The sequence below is a fragment of the Callionymus lyra genome, chromosome 5, assembly GCF_982586985.1.
Source record: "Callionymus lyra chromosome 5, fCalLyr1.hap1.1, whole genome shotgun sequence".
NCBI classification, from domain to species: domain Eukaryota; kingdom Metazoa; phylum Chordata; class Actinopteri; order Syngnathiformes; family Callionymidae; genus Callionymus; species Callionymus lyra.
This window is the reverse complement of record NC_141822.1, coordinates 15,177,577-15,196,655: the sequence shown is the minus strand read 5'-3', so window position 1 is coordinate 15,196,655 and position 19,079 is coordinate 15,177,577. Positions and strand designations below refer to the sequence as shown.

Genomic DNA, 19,079 nt, shown 5'->3' with positions numbered 1-19,079 from the left:
AAATCAATTAGCTCCCATTTCCTGTAGATCTGAAGAATGCTGGCTCCGGTTTCCTGTTTGTTTCCTTCGGGATTAACACACACACCGGCGGAGCAGCCTCTTTGTTTGTGGAGGGACCGCATACACACATCGAGCCGCCGCTAATGACCGCAACCGGCGCAGCACATTAACCTCACGTAAACACGCCATGAACCCTCCGCTGATAAAGACAAAAAAAAAACTCTAGATAAATATTTTTATTGTTGCTATGGCGATGCTATTACAAAATCATCTCACGGGCGGAGAGACGGAACAGTTTCGAGTTAATCAGAATGTTCCTATAGCGAATCTATGGCAGTTAAATAAATTAAACAAATAATCTATACGTGAAATATTTAAACACATTATAATCTTTTTTTTTTGTTGTTGTCGTTTCGCACGCGAGTAACACTGATACACAAAAAGTACAAGTCACAGTTCGTCACAGAAACTCTGACTAGGGTGGTTAGTTCCTGAAGTTTTCTCTCGGAAAAAAAAAATATACTGCATATCTATTCATATATTCATATAAACAATGATAAAAAAAAAAAAGTATTTTTATCCTAAAATACATCTATGATATTTCAACACTATGTACAAGTTAGTCCTGATGTAGGAGGTGTAACAGTCGATTCTTCGAAAATTGAAGAATAAATTAGGGGTCAATAAGGAAAACACTTGTGGTCTTATGTTTCCACGAACACCTGCGAGGAAGAAGTCTTGGGTTTCCTTGTTCCCGCTGTTTATTTTGGGTGGAAACCATTTAAATGTCCTTTTTTTTTTTTTATATACGAGCTCACCGCCAACATTCACGGGGGATTATCGTTCACCGGAGGGCTCCGCTCGATTTCACAGCCCTTTCTCCACACCTCGTGAGTCCAGATTCACCATCTCCACGCAGGCACTTGAACGCACCGTCACAGGCGTAGCGTTTGCTTTTAATCGAGGCCCACTCGCTACAAGTGTGTCCTAATGTGCTGGACCACAGTCAGCAGCGTGCAGAGGAAGAGCAGCCAGGACGATGATGATGATGAAGAGGAGGAGGATGAAGAGGAAGAGGGCGAGTCCTGGCTGTTGTAGTGGTTGAGGACTTTTTCGGGAGGTTGCACGGTGATGTAGCCGTTTATGATGCGAACCTGAGGGGGCGGAGGAGACTGAGCGATGACACTGGAGAGGAAGAAAGAAGGTACATTGTTAAAAGTCAAAGAAATGTTTTAAAATCACAACTAAAATGTTGTCTAGTATGTTGTTGCATCTTTGACACAATATGATTCAAGCGTATCTTTAAATATTTGTTTTAAAATATCTAAACATCTCTTATAAATCGGAAAGCACCATTTTGAACAGTGGTGGGCGATTCAATTTCTTCAGGGGCCACATTTTATCTTGGCAACTAGCAAAAAAACAGGTAAAAGTTTAAAATTGAGTAGTTAAACTTAGTAAAACTGAGCTAAATATGTTAAAAACAAACTATTGTAGATGGTTTTTTTTATTGTAAAATCTCACGTAAAAGCTATTTTTCCCAAAATATTTCTTTGTATTCCCATACATTTTTTTCGAGGGGCAATGATTCTTGTAAAAACGACAAAATTAGAGGACAAAAATCCTATAACAAAAACCCTATAGTCATGTTTCGAGACTAGTAACGAATAAAATAAAGAATTCAAAATAAAATAGTTAGTTTCTACATGATTTCTGATGTCACGAGGGCCACTTAAATACAAACACAATCAGTCCGGGTCAGATTTAGAATGTGAAATCTAAGCCAACCTGCCAAAAGGTCAACTCCATCCCAGATGTAACTTGACATTTATATTGTACATTATTGTCATTATTATATATTACAATTATTTGTATTATTATATTCATGTTGGTGATGTTTTGTCGAAACAAATCTTTCTTTAAAAACACTCATAACGCCTATATTGCAAACCAGCCAAATAAACACATGAACACAAAGACAGTCATAGTTACATGGTGTCATTATGCCATGACATTTTATAACAATGCTAGCTAATCTACGTTTTTACTGAATTGAAAATAAAATATAAAACTTTAGTGTTTAGAAAAATAGAAACATTTTCTTAACACAGGGAAAATAAATTGTCACAGATAGGACAAATAAAAAAAACAAGGAAATAAAGAGGTGAAAAGTCGCAAACATTTATGGTGTAGTAATATATTGAAATTAATAATAAAAACAAACAAAATCTAATATATCATCCATCCATCTATCTATCTATCCATCTATCTATCCATCTATCTATCCATCTATCTATCCATCTATCCATCCATCTATCCATCTATCCATCTATCCATCTATCCATCTATCCATCTATCCATCTATCCATCCATCTATCCATCTATCCATCTATCCATCCATCCATCCATCCATCCATCCATCCATCCATCCATCCATCTATCCATCTATCCATCTATCCATCTATCCATCCATCCATCCATCCATCCATCCATCCATCCATCCATCCATCCATCCATCCATCCATCCATCCATCCATCCATCCATCCATCCATCCATCCATCCATCCATCCATCCATCCATCCATCCATCCATCCATCCATCCATCCATCCATCCATCTATCTATCTATCTATCTATCTATCTATCCAACCATCTATCCATCTATCCATCTATCCAACCATCCATCTATCCAACCATCCATCAATCCAACCATCTATCCATCTATCCATCTATCCAACCATCCATCAATCCAACCATCCATCTATCCAACCATCCAACCATCCATCTATCCAACCATCCATCAATCCAACCATCCAACCATCCAACCATCCAACCATCCATCTATCCAACCATCCATCCATCCATCCATCCATCCATCCATCCATCCATCCATCCATCTTAATATATAACCTGTAGCCTAAGATTCTTCCACCTCTATCCTCCTCTACTTCATACCTCAATCCAATCAGATAAGACCAAAGGTCTAAAACCTCTTGCGAAGAATTCCCCATGTTCCCGTAGAAATCCATCAACCACACGCTCGATGACCTGTGTTCTGTTCCAGAGCAACAACGGCAAAAAAAAAAAAAAAAACTCCAGACGGAACTTTGACATCATCAATCAGGATGAGAACTCACAGGCAAACTTCCTGATCGATGATGATAAACTCCTCAAGCCCATCTGTTTTCCCATCCCTGACTCATATTTCTCCCCGTGAAGCTTCCGGGCCTCTGTTGCAAAACAACTCCAGCCTGTCAGTCACTCTGCTCTCTTGTCATCACGTTGTTGACTTCAATCCATTAGTCATGAAGAAATAGTCGGAGTAGAATTTGGTTAAAAAGAGATTTAGATTTTACGAATCCAACTGCAGACAAATAACCTCACTGATCCATTTTTAAAAACCCGACCGAGCCAATTACAACAACTTCCTGAGCTGTTGTGTCTGTGTTGAAAGGTGAGCGACAACACAGCAGCCTTTTTTTCCTACGACGCGAGTAAACTTTGATCAACAGGACGTCGATCAAAACCGGGTTCAAAAAACTCGCGGAACAACAGCAGCGCTGTTCACCCTTTTTTTTTCGATGATGACACAACACTCCACCTTTTCCCCACTTCTCGTCACTTCACATCAAAATATACAAAAAGAATTGTGTACATTTTGTCGCACGTTTACACAAACAGTCTGTTTCCTTTCTCTTAAATATACAAAGTCTCGGAGAGAAGGTTCTCTGTTCCTGGCTTGGTGCACCCCGTTCCCTGAAGTGGAAAAGTTGAGATAAAATGTGTTCTTTTTTTCATGAGCAAATATAAATCTTGAGTCGCTCTCCGACGCACAAACCCCTCAATAGATCAAGCCACACCTAGCGCAGGAGACACATCTGAAAGGTGAGCTTTTTTTTCCGGTTGTCCGGTGAGTCCCCCGCCTGAAGCTACCGAGAGACCAACACCGGATACTGGAGATTCCCATGCTACTCCTTCCAGAAGCCGGTCTGGACTCTCTTTGCGGGAGTGTGTGTGCACGGGTGCGTGAAAAGTTTTGGTGATGTGATACTGCCACTGCCCACCCCCCCACCAGGAAGTCTTGTTCTATAGTCTAGTAAAACGCTTGCCTTGCACTTTCCCCCACCCTTCCTTCCTTCAGCGAAGCTTAATAGCCTCGGAATTCTTCTGGTTCACCTCCTGGCATTCTATCTCACAAGTCATTGTGGAGAGATAAAAGAGTCCGTCTTACCTCTCCTCTATCCGGACCCAGAGGTCGTTGAAGTGCCGGTGCCGCTGCTTCTTCTGCTTGTTCCTCCTCTTCTTCTTCATCATCTTCCTCTCCACCTTCTCCAGCATCTCCAGACTGTCGGCCGGCAGAAGCATGTGGGGCAGAGAGTCGTCCTCCAGCCTCTGGTCTTCCTCCTTGTGGGGAAGTTCGTGGTAGAACGGCTCCAGGAGAGGCGAGTCGTGGTGGTGGTGGTCCTCGGACTCCGGGAAGGAAGGTCTGAATGATCGCCTGGAGAATCGATCAATTGACATTCAGTGAGGATTATGGATGTTTTTTTTTGTTGTTATGTGTGATTTTGTGGTCCAACATTCTATAAACTATTATGGTTGAAACACGTATATCATTTAACAACTGGAAGAGAGCACTTAATGCATTAATAAAGGCAGCCTGACTGGGAATCAAACCTGCACCTTCATGGTCAGGGACCATATACATCAGAATATGAACCACCTGTGATGCACACCTCAGAATCATGTCAAATCAGGCATTAGAAAGTTGATTTAGTTCACAGTTCGGAATGTATCTTGTGTTTTATAAAGTCATGTTTTTGTTTTGGGGTTCCTTTTTTCTTAAGCTTAAACTCTGAAACTGTCCAGAACACTACTGTCACTGTTTCCAAATCCTAAAATGTTGACAAAGTCTTACAACCTCATCAAAGCCCAACTTTCGAACCTAAAACTCACTTTTGATTTGTTTTGGTGATGACTTTGCCACGTAGACAGTAGCGCTGAGAAGCCATTCAAATGATCATCAAAATCCCTGTAACACCTGCGTTATCTCTGGGTCAAGGTGACCCGGAGGCCCCTGAAACAAATGTTTGTCGTTCACCTCTACTCAGAGACAACACAAGGGATACCTCAAACACATTTGTTTTATGGCCTTTTTACCCCGAGATAAGGGGTAAGGGTTAAAACCATCCGATAATCTATATGATACTACAGAATATCTTTAAGATTAAAGCTTCAAGATTTCTTTATTATTTCAAAAGGTTCATTTGTAGAGAATATCGAGGATGTTGACAGTTCCAAAACACGATTAACGACAAACAAATTGCAAATAATGGAACAGCAAGAAGAAAAAAAATCTATAAAAAAGCCATCTTATATATTAAATAGAAAAATAATGGGGGTTTTCAGATTTGGTTACTTTTCATAACTTGTAATTCTTAAGGGTTGGAAAATACCTTAAGGGGTCAAAAAACAACAGCCCGAACCAAGTATCAGAACCCTTTAACTTGATTACACAAGGGGCCAAAAAGCAGTCTAAGTTGTGGGCCAAATAAATGTATGTATACCTAACAGGAAGTCTATACTTTGTTATATACTTTTCATTGTTTTGAGGGTCAATTTATCTTATTTATCCAAGAAAAAAATCCAGTTTAACTTGCATAATAAATCCATTATTGATGTCCCTTATCTTATATTACACACTGGCATCTTTATAGGTTACCATATCAACACGAACAATAATTTACTTTGAAAATCCATTCAGAACTTTTGGAGTTATATACCGTTGACAAACGAACGAAGCGACGCCAGCAAAACAGGGAGCACGTCAGGCTAATGCTTGGAAATAACACCGTGGCCTGCGCTTAATTCAAACTGGCTGATAAAGATGAAGTTGGCTTATTTCTTGTCGAGTATTCCACCGGAGGGTTGTGCGTTTTTCTCCCGAGCCACTCCAGGGAATTGTTACGCAAGTACAGGAAGCACCAAGTTGAGTTCCAATATTAGGACTAATGGGAAACATGCAACCAATTTTCCGGAAAAACTAATCAGCGAACAGGAATGACCGATCTTCATTTCTTCAAATAAAAAACACATTTTCTTCCATCTGGATGTAGTATTTAAAGAAATGACATCAGGAATTATGAACAACACAGCGACTTGTGTCGGAGCTTTTTTTTTTTGCATGACATCAGAGCTGGTATGTTTTGTCAACCGTGTGTGGAAACAGCTGGAGTGGAAGTCTCAATAAAGCAATCATCTAGGACGCGGCAGAGAGACGGTCTCTGGGTGAAAGTACGCCGACTTCAATGGAGAGCGGCTCTGATCTACGGCGAGATAACCACCCGTGCAGTCCGCCACGCTACACTGAATTACATGCTTGACAGCCGGGGTACGAGTCAGGCCTCGTTTGCCGTGTCTACAACACTTGAGATGTCAGGAGCGGCAGCACGTACAAAATGCGAACGCCGCTGTTCGATCTGGCGTCGCACGTCACTCCTACGATCGCTTCATAGAAAAAAGAAGAGGTGATAATATACCTTTTACGATTGGTAAGTGAACCATCGATCATTTGGTTAAACTCATAAAGGACGGTCGATTTTAAATTGGTCACAGGTCGGGGGGGAAACCGAAATTAAGTGATACAAGCCCGAGCTTCGGGACACGTGGGAGGAATTAAAGGGTTGAAGTCTTTGGACGAAACTTTTACGATGACTTGCAGATGAAAGGAAAACGCAGATAAGGCTTCACAGTTCGCCTGAATCAAAGAATTAGAAGTTAAAGTCTTTAAAATACCCGTGAAATAGAGAGAACTGCAGGCGGAAAATGACATTAAGCTGAAAGAAAGTAGTAAATGTTCGTCGAACATGTTTTTGGCTTTGAAGACTTAGCTTGTTATTTAAAAAAGCAAAGATATGATTGGCTAATTTTGGGTGTGCCGGCAACGATGCACGACGGTGAAATATGTGACAAATAGTGAAAGTTACCTGCTAATGGGTTGCCCGGCAGGAGTGTGCTCAACCTCGTAACCATGGCGACGGAGCACATCAATGACCGTGTTGTTACCCAGAAAGTGACCTGAAACAGAAAAAAAGGGAAAGTTTTTGACTAATTCAGTGGTGAATCATTAACTACATGCTTGTATGCTAGTGTTTTGAATGAACATTTCACCTTTTCTTTTGTAGGTTTTATGACATTTCTTGCATGTTTGGTTTTTGAGGAACACGCTAATGATCATTTCTTTGATACACATTGTTCGGTGTGTAATTGTGTACACATGACAAGAGTTATTGCGGTGCAAACACGGAATTAACATTTTTAAATCAAGTCTTCTTCATTCTTACACTGACAGGACACTCAGGTGAATTAATTTTAATATTAACTCTACACAAGTTGAAACATCAGAGTTATTTTACATTAAATGCTTTCATTTAGAATCTTATTGCAGTTTGGTTGTGTTTTTTTTATTTCTCACATTCCATTTAAGCTTTGTTTGGGACGTCTGTAGAACTGATGGGACCAAAATATAACGTATATTTAGTAGAGAAGGTCCTATGAAGCTTCATGAAACAGTGTCATTATTTTAAGAGATGGATGAACTATTTTCCTTTGTTTTGAGTTCTCATGAAACATCTTGTAATTTTTTAAACGGATGGCGCCACCTACTGACCTCTCAACCGCATGACACTGTTTCATGAAGCTTCATCAGCTCATCACAAACAGAAAGTTAATCACAGGACTGTGGAGGTGTCCCTTGGGATTAGCGAAACTGCTTATTTGACTTTTTCTGATGCAAAATAAACGTTGATGTCTCATTTAAACCTGAATAGTGTCTTTTTAGACTTAATGATGAGCTCAATTCCAATTAAAAGAAGATATTAAGATACAAAATGGACACTTGGATTACTTGTATAAAGTGAGAACAGGTGCTCTATTCCAATATACTGTAAAAATTTGTTTTTAATTATTTTCTTTAGTTACACATGCGTTCCTTGTGTTTTATGGGTACAAATATCTAGTTAAGTGTTTGGGCATTTGAAGTACGGGTACAGATCTCATGCTACTAGTCTGTAGAATATATGCAACTATTTCAGCAGTGATTGAGGTGCAAAACAAATCTGTAACTTGGAAAATATATACAACATTTGTTTTACGTTTTTTACGACTACAAGTCTTCAACTACGCATGATTACCTTCTGGATTACGAGTATGAATACGAAGTTACGTCAATGCTAGTTAATAGTACTAGTACAAATCTTGTGTGTTATGGGTATGTGGGACCCATTTTAACTTCATATAATTGTTTATAGTTAAACAAATTTGAAACACTATCTTACAAAGTTTCTATAAAACTACAAAATATAACTAACTAATGATTCTTTTTACTATTTATTTTTTGTCTTTTAACATCTTGAAAAAGCATGAAATGTGACCCAGAGAGGATCTAAACAGTTTTTACTTGAAACAAGACTTGAACGCAGGTTTAAGTGAATGTGATGGTAAAAGACACAGTAGATATTTCCTGAATTCACTTTTTCTTATTGCATCTTGGACTTTCTAGTGCAGGACAACAGCTACGATATCTCAATTTCAGTTTTGCTCCAGTGCTTCTTGAGGTCCTATATGTGTGCAAAATTTTCACGTGCAATTCGTAAATATTATTCCAGAAATACATCTGTAACAGAAAAAGCTTTGGGGGAAACACAGTCACTGATTCACCACCTGACCTGCCTCTTGACAGCTTTCTTGTCAAATCCCTTCTTCTCCGTATCCTTCGATCGATCTAAATCCTGACCCCCCCCCTCCCTCCGTCCGTCCCTCTTTCCTTTTCTCCTACATCCTTATCTTTTACCTCCCCCCCTTTTTCTGTCTCCAACTGACCCTCTTGGATAGGTGAAGAGGGGGCATTGAGGCTTCAGGTTGCCATGTCAAGAGGTCTCCATTCTTCCCCTCACACTGACAAAAGAGAGCAGGGGTCCATTGTTTGGACCTGCTCAGCCATGCCACCGCTGAGCCGGACGAACAATGACAGCCGGCACTTTAATCTGGCCGAGAGCCATCCAGCGAGAGCTTGGCCTAGATGCACTCATGTGCCGCGATGTTTCCTCCATCTCCGGATCAGAAAAAAAGGTCATTTTTTCTTTATTTATTTGGAGAATATTTATTTGCAAACGCTTGGATCGTACACAATGACGACAGCAACATGTATGGAATTCCGCGAGTGAGCCCGAAAGAATGGGCTCCATTAACGTTCCCCTGGGAGTTTAGAAAAGCAAAACAATTGTAAGTGACAGAGTTTTCCACTTTTTTTTTTTCCAAACATGGCGGAGTGATTTATGGACGTTTATGTCGGGGGATTAAGGTGGACAAATGGAGCTATTCGGGACAATGTAGGGCGACAGAGGAGTGGGCAGGTTTCAGGACTTCAAAGGGACGCACACCAGCGTACACTCCGATGCACACACACAATTTAATGCAAATCTTGGGGATAAAAGGAACCGTTAGTTACTTCTGATGTCCGCTCGCTAAAAAAAAAAAGAGGAAATCCTCATGATTTTCCCGCACAATGGCAGCAAAGATCAGAACGAGGGATCAAGAATCGAAGGTAAAAGCAACTAATTAGAGCGATACATATAAAGGTAAAGTAAGGTAAGGTAAAACTTTATTGATCCCTCAGGAGGTCTCCTTCGGGAAATTGTTTTTTACCAATAGCCAGCAATTTTTCATAAACAATAAAAAATAATACATAAAAAATAAAATAAGAAGAAGAACATAAAGAGGAAGAAAAAGATGACACAATCTAAGTCTAAAGATAAAGACAAAGAACATAGGTCAAGGAAAGAAAAACAACAAAGACAAAGATACAAAGACTAACATGGAACAGAACATCCAGATACTCTCACTGCACTCCTGCCCCCGAACTCAGAATTGTACAATTTAATAATTGTAATAATTTAAATATGAAGGTTTATCGGTGCTAGCTTAAAGTTTATTAATGTTTGGTAGAAAATGACATTTCTAAGGTAAAGTTAAGAGTTGATTCTAAAATTATAGCACTAACAACAACAACTTACTCTAACTGTTAACTTTATTTCTTGAATATACAAACATTATTTCTGTCACCAAAAAAAGCCTCTGTTTGCAACGCAAAAAAAAAAGAAATCCAAAATGATCTCTTGAAATTCTTCAGGATGGGAATTTTAAACAAAAATTAGTTTTTAACACTATTTATCCTGAAAACAATCATTGATGCAGGACTTGGTACGCGATGAACCAGGTTCTATAGACGCTCCTTATACAACTATACTTTAATTCGGAAATTATAATTAATTTGTTAACATTTCCAACAAATGATACTGACTTTCGAACATTCAATAGAAATTTGGAAAAATTATTGTTAGCGACTTGAGCGTGCTTCTTAGAGAAATATCTTGTTCTCAAATACTTATTCTATCAATAAAAATAACACTTAATTCCTTTTTTTTAGTCCAAATATTTCTAGGATTTACTCCACTATAAGTCAAAGTTCATCAATATGTCTAAAAAGGAGCTGTTCGCCTGCAATAAATACAAAACTCTGCAGCAAGAATTGTGAGCCGCTCTAGTAGAAGAACTCACATTTTTCCGATCCTTAAAACTCTTCACTGGCTTCCAGTTTCTTTCAGGATCAACTTTAAAATTCTGGTTCTTACTTTTAGATCTATTCATGGTCAGGCTCCTCCTTACATCAGTGATCTGATCCAGACTTACAACCCAGCTCGGGCTCTGAGGTCTGTGGATCAGAATCTACTGATGGTTCCTGAACACGGTTCAGGACCAGAGGAGAGAAATCCTTCTAAGCTTTGGAATGATTTTCCTCTCCCTCTTGATGGATCTACTAACTCCTTCAAGAAAGATCTGAAGACATTTTTATTTGTGCTTTTCCCTGACTTCCTGAGACTCCTGTGTTTGTCTTATGCGTCCTGATCTTTTAAAGTCCAATATAAACTGTGTATTGTATTTGATTGTTCAAGCACTTTGTGACCCTGGTCTAGAGAGGCGCTTTACAAATAACCTTTACTTACTGACAATATTACTTTGACCTGCCGGCCAGCCCGAGACTCAAGAGACATCCAAAACATATTCATACATGATGTACGTGGTACAACACACTCACTGTACACCTTTTTATCCCAGAGCGATGGTGAAGATAAAGAGCTGAATGGACCTGAGTGCTCCTATTCACAAGTAGCTCTGTGTGCAGAGTCACTCATGTGTCGCTCCACCTCATGTGCGCGCACGGTATGCTCGCGGAAACAGATCAACATTTGTCGTTTTTGAAGTTTGTTGATGTGAAGTTTTGAGGTTTAACCTTACGAACTCTAATTACCAGGAAATGATGATGGAAGTATAAAAATGGAATATTAGGGTTAATGTGCTTGATCTCGGTGATGGTGGTTATAATTTTAATTGAGAAACTCATTCATTCATTCATTTTCTATGACGCTTCTGAGGGTTGCCGGGGGCGGGGGGGCCGGAGCCTATCCCTGTTTTTCTGGGAAAGAAGCGGGGGACACCCTGGAAAGGATGCCAGTTGCAGGACACGCAAAGACACACATCTATTTACACACACACACTCATACATAGGGAACTAGGGAGATCATTGACAACTCCACAGTTTCCCTTGAATTGCATTTTATTTTCATTTGTTTTTCATTATTTAGATATTCAAACTCATCCTTTATTAATATCCTTTAGTTTTTTTAGCTGCTTTAGCGCCTATTTGTATTTTTATTTTTATTTTGTGATTTGTGATAGTTCTTCCTGGATTTTTAATGTTTTTTAATTTCAAAACAAAAGGTTTAATTGTAAGTTTTAATTCAGGTTTATTTTACGTTAGTCCTTCCTATCCATTTTGGAGTAAATAAAAGCCCCACAATAAAATATATTGAACTATTTCTATTTCTTGCTAAAAGGGTAGAACAGTAGTGTAGGGATTTAAAAGGTAACAGTTTAAGGCTATTTCTGGAATAATAGTATTTGAGAGGGTTTTTTTTTTTCAAGGAACTCTCAAAATTCATATTTAATGTTTATGTTCTCAGGGGTCTCCTGCCTCTCACCCCATTTAGCTGGGACAGGCTCCAGCTCCAATTAGGAGCTAAGAGAAATACATATTTATTAAAAAGAAGTCTTCCAGAAAAGTGTTCAGAAAGTAATTTAGAAGAAACGAAAGTGTCGCTCTTTCATTTCTGAGTCCGAGGGAAGAGAAGCCCGGGTGGCATTCAGATTTAACAATCATCGGCTCAAGCTATTAGAACATATGGTAAGCCTTAAATTCTATTCCTTTTACATATACATCAATATTTACATTTGGACTTGTAACCAGGCCCCTCACAGCAGTTCTCATAACATTACAGCATGTTGGATAAACAAACGCTACAGGCAGCACAGAGGCCATTCTTCTCCGTCCAGCCGTCTAGCACCAGAAAAGAAAAGGTGCGTTTCCGCGCGAGTTAGCCGCGTCATCGCCGAAAAACCGAGCCTCGAGGCCAAAGAAAAGTATATTTGTGATGATTGATTCATTTGTAGGCAAGTGTTAATCGACGAGGAGCTGATCGATGGATCTGTGGTAACAACAGAAGTTTAAAAACGTATTTATATAATTGTCGGCTTTATATAAAAGTGCGTTAAATGCCATAAATATTTATCAATAAATAAGAAATATTTTCAATTCCAATTCAACCCAGAAAGCTAAGAAGAACCAGCTTGTAATTTCCACTTTCTAAACATGGAATCAGTTAAGCAAACGTTTGGGTTTCATCACAGCTTCTACATCTGCTGCCTTATCGAGGAAGAATGTTTTGAAACCTGGACTTGCTCCTGGCACCATCTCATTGAGGAATGATAAAGAAATGAAGAAATTCAAATATTTATGTCAAAAAGGTTTATTCTTCGACATTCTCGGAATAATCTGGCAACCGTTTCGCTTCCACCTTTTCATCGATTTCAACACTTTCAAATAAGGAAAAACATGATATTTTCATTATTTCTTCACCTGAACAGATGTGGGAGAAACGTTTAAAGTACAAACCAATCCAGGAAAGAAACCTATTGCAGATTTGGTTGTTAATGGGTCGAAGTTAAGAAAGTTGATCTATTTTCAAATGATTAAAATGATCGTTTCATGTGTCAAGATCATTTTACTTTACAAGTTATCTTAAAATATATCGTCCAGAAATCAGAATACACTGCAAGAACTGAAATCTAAGCAAGTATTAAAGTCTTATTTTTAGGAAAGAACTGTAATGTTTGACTTAATTAGAGTTACATTTACCCATAAGGCCTTGATAAATGATAAATGTCTTATTTCCTGATTTCAAGACAAAAATGAGACCTGAAAGCTTTTCTAACACTAAAAGAAACATCTTCCATGAGTGTATTGGTATTATTTTACATCAACACAACATTCTTGTTTTTATTGACTGTATAAAGAATGTTTCTTACCGCATTAGCAGAATTTATTAGCCATAAACAAGTAAATATTGTCAAGAAATAAGAAGTTTCTTAAATGAATACACTGCAAAAACTGAAGTCTTTTTCTATGTAAGAACTGTCAGGTTTGACTTAATTTAAGTTACATTTACACAAAAGAAAATTGACTTATTTCTTGATTTTGAAAGACAAGAATATGATGGAGTGCCTGGTATACACTAAAATATTTGTATTTTCTTGCATTAAGACAATAATCTTGTTTTCAGGAACTGTATTATGAATGTTTTTTACCCCTTTAGCAGAATTTCTCAACTATAAACAAGTAATTCAGGCTTTATTTTAATATCTAAAAAGGTGAATTTGAAAGAGTACTAAGCTACAATAATACTTCTAAAAAAATCAAAAAAATTAAATATTTCATCGACTGGAAATAAAAGGGTTGCTGAAATATTATGTAAATAATGTAAAATAAATATAATGGTTCATTGATTTCTTAAATACTGCAACTGTAAATTCACAACGATGATTTCCTGACTAGACGGGACATAAAGACATACAACGGTGAAGCATAATGACTTTAAAAATATAGATATTAAAATCCTTACAGCAAAAATGTGCAGCGTTTGTTCAATTTGATTCCTTGACATTGACTTGTCGTCTCCAATGATGATGACATGTCAGATCAGTATCAGTTGGCCTCACACCGACGCTCAAAACAAGTCAGACAGAAAATTGTCTTCTGCGAGAGACACGGTCGCCCGAATCGAAATGATTGTGTCAAGGACGAATAAAAAGAAAATTATGGGGTATCGGCTGGAGTACAAATCCACTGTTTATTCCAATGTTTATGTTAACATTCAGCAAGAAGACGTATATCAAGTGTCTTGCGCTGGAAATGGTGGGATGACGCCGTTAAAAAAAAAAGAAGGGCTCCATCATTTTTGCTGACGTTCAAGAAAAGATGTAATGAGAAACTTTGGTCGAAAACCAACAGAATGTAAACAGACTTTTCCAACTGGCAGCGCCAAACTCGCAATGACAACATCACATGGATTAAGCTAAAAGCAGTGGTTGGTGTGTGTGTGAAGTGAGCTTTACCACAATTAAATTAGAAAAAAAAGAAGTTGACTTCGAACTGATTTATCGGTTCAAACTTGTCTTTTAAAGAGAATAATGGAGATTATATTAAATGTATTAAATTAGAGGGAAAATAATTGTTTAAGTGTGTCTTAAATATTGGACTCTATTGTATTCATCAGTATGAGTCTGTTTGTACAAAACTATCTTTTCATAAACACTTCTGGAGATGAAATCTTGTTTACCAAAACCCACTGTGCGTCGATTGGTCAAATATTGAGGTTTGTCACTGAGCCTCATCAATCCCAGAAATCTCCACCTCCAAGGGACTTGTTGTATAAAAAAAGCTGGCTGAAGGAGGGGAAAAGCCATTATAACGTCATAATGGACTCTGCTCTTATAACCTCTTGTTCGCCAAGATTTCAGACGGGTAGAACTTTATAAAGTAATAACTTTAAAACATGGTCACATTAGTTGCTCTTTTAATAAAGGAAGAAGAAGAATATATGGTGAAACACAAATTCTATATCATATTTAATTTCCTGGCTAAGTGTATGATAGAGGTAATATCCAAAGACTTTGATTATTTAAGCATTTTTACTTAACTATTAGTAGGCTGTGAACTGTTGTTGGTCAAACAATCAAAACATCCTAAACATCCATTTTTTTCTATAAATCTCTTTTAAAAACACCCTTTAAAACACCTCAGTCGGAGCAAACCTGTGTGTGTTATTCTAGTGCTTCCATTGCAAACTCATAAAAGACTTTCTGTGTGAGGCAGCGAACGTGAGGATGATGTCAGCCGTCACTTGAGAATGACAACGAAGACCTTTGCCCCGTGTTTTGTCAGTAGCAAAAACAGCCCTTGAGCTTCTAAAGTGTCATAAAACTGTCTTCCAAGTCCAAAAGAAAACCCACAGAAAATAAGCTTGTCTGAAGTTCAGGCGCCTTATACTCGACGTATAGCTGAGCGTTGAAAGTAATTTGAAGGGACACTGCATTATTTCAAGGATTTTATTTAATTATGTTGGACCCCACTTGAGAACTGTCGTCTCTATAAATGTCAAATTATTTACAGAACAATAGAGCTTTGTGTGCTCTGCCGCTACAACGCTTTTTGATGAAGGGATTTGAAATTCTCGTCTCCGACTACGCCTACTCTGTTGCGAGTTCCACCACTACTGTTACAGTTGCGTTTATAAAGTTGGTATCAACTGAAATTATTGCCATTTTAATTGGAAAAATGATCCCTATTCTGTTTAAAAAGACTGATTTGTTGTAGTGGCTCATTCTAGAATTTAAGGCATTTTTTTTATTAGGTAATTAAAAATGTGATAATTCTGATACGTTTTTGTCGGTTTCCAAAAATAAAATGAAAAGCTTTCTGTAATCCCACACCTTTTTTAGTGGTAGGATTTCATATTTTCGTCCCAGGCCACGCCCACTCTGTTGTGAATACTGTGTTGCGTTTAAAAATAAAAAGTAATTTAAAATAAAAATGTTAGAATTGTTGGTTTCTAAAAATAAAGTAGTGTGACAGTGTGACAGGGTTATTAATTTACCTGGGGTTTTACTTTTAGTTTTATAAGTTATTAACTAGAAAAGTGTGAATCCTTCGAGTGCACCAACGTTGCTAAGTTACCAGTGAGCGACAGACTCTTGATGGTTTTCAGAACCGGATGTTTAAAAGATTTGGGGGTCAAACAAAAAGTTAAAAAAGTTGGCTGAATGAACAGACGTATAATTTATAAAATGAAGTGAAATATTTCTTCTTCGTTGAAGACTAACTTGCTTGACAGTTTCTTGTTTCTTATCAAGCGAGACAAAAGTGATAAGAAAGGCTGTGATAGTAACTGTTTTTCGCCCTCCGGCCTATTAGGGATGTGACTCTTTTCAACATATCCGTCACCGGACGAGTGTTCTTTGAACACTTGATCGACTTCTTCCAATCCGTCATTCAGGGTTTTACCTCCCATCGTTATCAGGTGTTCTTGATCTTCGTTGGAACGCTCGGTGCAAAGACATCATTTTCATAAAAGTCCTCGTCGACCTTTCGTTCCAGGCTCATATCTATCTTTCAACCAGCGCCGACAGCGAGTGAGAGTAAAGACAGGAAGATCTGATAAGAGACAGCTGTGGCATCAAGATCGCAAACACGTAGAGGGAAAAAGAAACCAAGAGTATTAAACTTCCAAATATCTACAATAATATTACTTTGCTTGTGTGGTTGTGGGTTTTAGCAAGAACATCTAATTACTGAGGATTTAGCTCGGTGGTAGAACACATTTAATAAGAAGAAATTAAATAAATTATACAATTTTTATCCGAAACAACAACGACAAATTTCAGCTTCAGAATATTCAGTTCAGATCATGCCTTGCAAACGCTCAACGAAGTCCTTGGGTTTTTGCTTTTAAATACTTGCAAACCGTTCTCTAAAAAAACATCAGCAACGACTGCCACACGGCTGCGTCAGGCCCGACCGCTGAGGTAAACCACCCAATTACACGACTTGTCCGCTGATCCCTCCTGACCCGAGTTTACTTTGGAGGTCGTCCTGTGAGAAGTGCAGCGTTCGAGACGCCTCGAGTCCTATGAGGTTGTGTTTTGAAAAAAAATAGTTGCCTCCGTGTTGATTTTTTAAAATCTAATTTGGTGTCCTACATAAATAAATGTTAGTTTTTTCGTTTTAAGCTTCTATGTGGAGTACTTTATTCTTCCTTTGCTTGCGTTGGTTTACTCTGGTTTCCTCCCACAGTCCAAAAAACACATAAAGAGGTTGATTAAGATCTACAAATTGTCCTTAGGTTTGAGTGTGTGTTTGAATGGTTGTGTGTCTCTATGTAGTGTCATAGTGTCAAGAGTGTACCCCTGCCCCTCGCCCTAAGTAGCTGGGATAGACTACAGAACCGCAGCCACCCCACTAAGGGAAGAAAATGAACGAATAAATGAAAAAAAGATTTTTGCCTCGGCCAAACAATACCAATATCAGAGACTCTTTGACAAACAATTAAGACCAAACAATTAAGATTTTAAGGGGGTAAATAAATTTGACTTAAAAATTAAGACTGTGTGTTAGTTTAGTTTTGTGTTGTTATATTATACACCTACACACATTGTGTTGCTATCTCAAAATGTCTGGTTTAAAAGTTTAAATCCCAGAATGGACTCCTAAAATGTTATATTTTTCTTTAGTGTTTGACTGGATTGTCTAATTATTTTTGTTTTGTAAGTGCTGTTTTAGTTTCTTTTTATTCTTTGTTTTTGCTTTTTTTGAGGGGGGGGGTTTGGTGATGTGTTTTTTTTTCTTGTTTGTCTGTTTTGTCTTTGAAAAATCAAAATAAAATAATTTAAAAAAAAGGTTTTAATCCCAAAAATGTTGATATCTTAAAGAACTTTTCTTTATTTCTCAATTATGAGTTATATATTTACAATACTATCCAAAGTGATGTAGCCTTCACAGGTAAAAGTTGGGTTAAAGAATGTTGTGCTGGTTTTATTGATCCCACATGTGGGATTTCAATCCAATCATTGACCGTTTAAAAAAAAAAAAGGCAGGATTTCAGTCTTAAGCTTCACTTTATCAGGAAGTCCAAGAAATATTTTATAGTCAAACAAGAGCAATTTCAAGAAAATTTAATTTAAAAAATGTGACTTTGATCTTCCGTGGTGTTGTTGAAAAACTTGCTGACTTGAAAACGACGCTGCTCCTGGTTTTTCAAGTGTTTTGAGGTCATTTATTTTGCCTTTGCACCACCATCTACATAAAAAATGTAACCGCAATAAAAGCGTCTACATCTTAGTAGCATCCTATAAATCAGATTAAGCTGCCTTTTGTCAGATTCCAGAAGAGCGTGCGGAGCAGCTGCAGCTCACATTTGATGCCGAGTCCAAATGAAAAACAGGGCAGAGCAGAGTCCTGCTGCGTCAGAGTGTTTTTCCTTTTCGCCCCCCCCCGAAAAAAAGCCAAAAAAAATAAAACCTGTCAGTGTCAAATATGTGGTGGAATACGGCACTCTTGGAGCCGTGACGCGGATTACATGTGTCAGCCAGCGATTGACTCTCTCAGAGTGTGGCTCTGTCTGCCAAGGAATTACGGAGCTTAAACACACCAGCGCATTGACTCTGGTCGTGTGAACGTTTGATCAAAGACTGAGAAGTTCTGTAAAAGTGAGCGGTTTTGACGGACTAATCTGAAAGCGGTGCCAACACTGGATGCCCCTGACGCTGAGTGTCTCGCTCCACTTCTGATCACCGCCTCAGCAGATATTCAGACAAACTTCTTTTCTTTTTTCTTTTTTTTTCCGAAGGGGTGAAAGTGGGTATTAAAGGATGAAATAAGTGACACCAAGTGCAACATTTATGGATGCAAACGGGCCCAAAGCCGTGGTTGACACAAGCCAATTATGAAAGCAGTTAAGTCCTTGACATTAGAATTTCTCGGTCGCGTTTCCTCAGAATTAAAAACGACGTTTTTTTTCATCTTCCTGCATTTTCCATCCTTCAACTAACTGGTGCACCCTGTTTTTGACATG

General features: G+C 38.1%; 1 protein-coding gene across 1 annotated transcript in view; it reads right to left on the bottom strand.

The window, feature by feature from the left end:
* Positions 1-221: 221 nt before the first annotated feature.
* trabd2a (TraB domain containing 2A) overlaps positions 222-19,079 on the bottom strand; it is a 63,331-nt gene continuing 44,473 nt past the window's right edge. The window contains exons 5-7 of the mRNA XM_087791072.1: positions 6,984-7,074; positions 4,232-4,498; positions 222-1,185 (exon numbers count right to left, since the gene is read on the bottom strand). Coding sequence (XP_087647198.1) covers positions 975-1,185; positions 4,232-4,498; positions 6,984-7,074 — 569 coding nt within the window. The 3' untranslated portion in view covers positions 222-974. The remainder of the gene's footprint in view (positions 1,186-4,231; positions 4,499-6,983; positions 7,075-19,079) is intronic.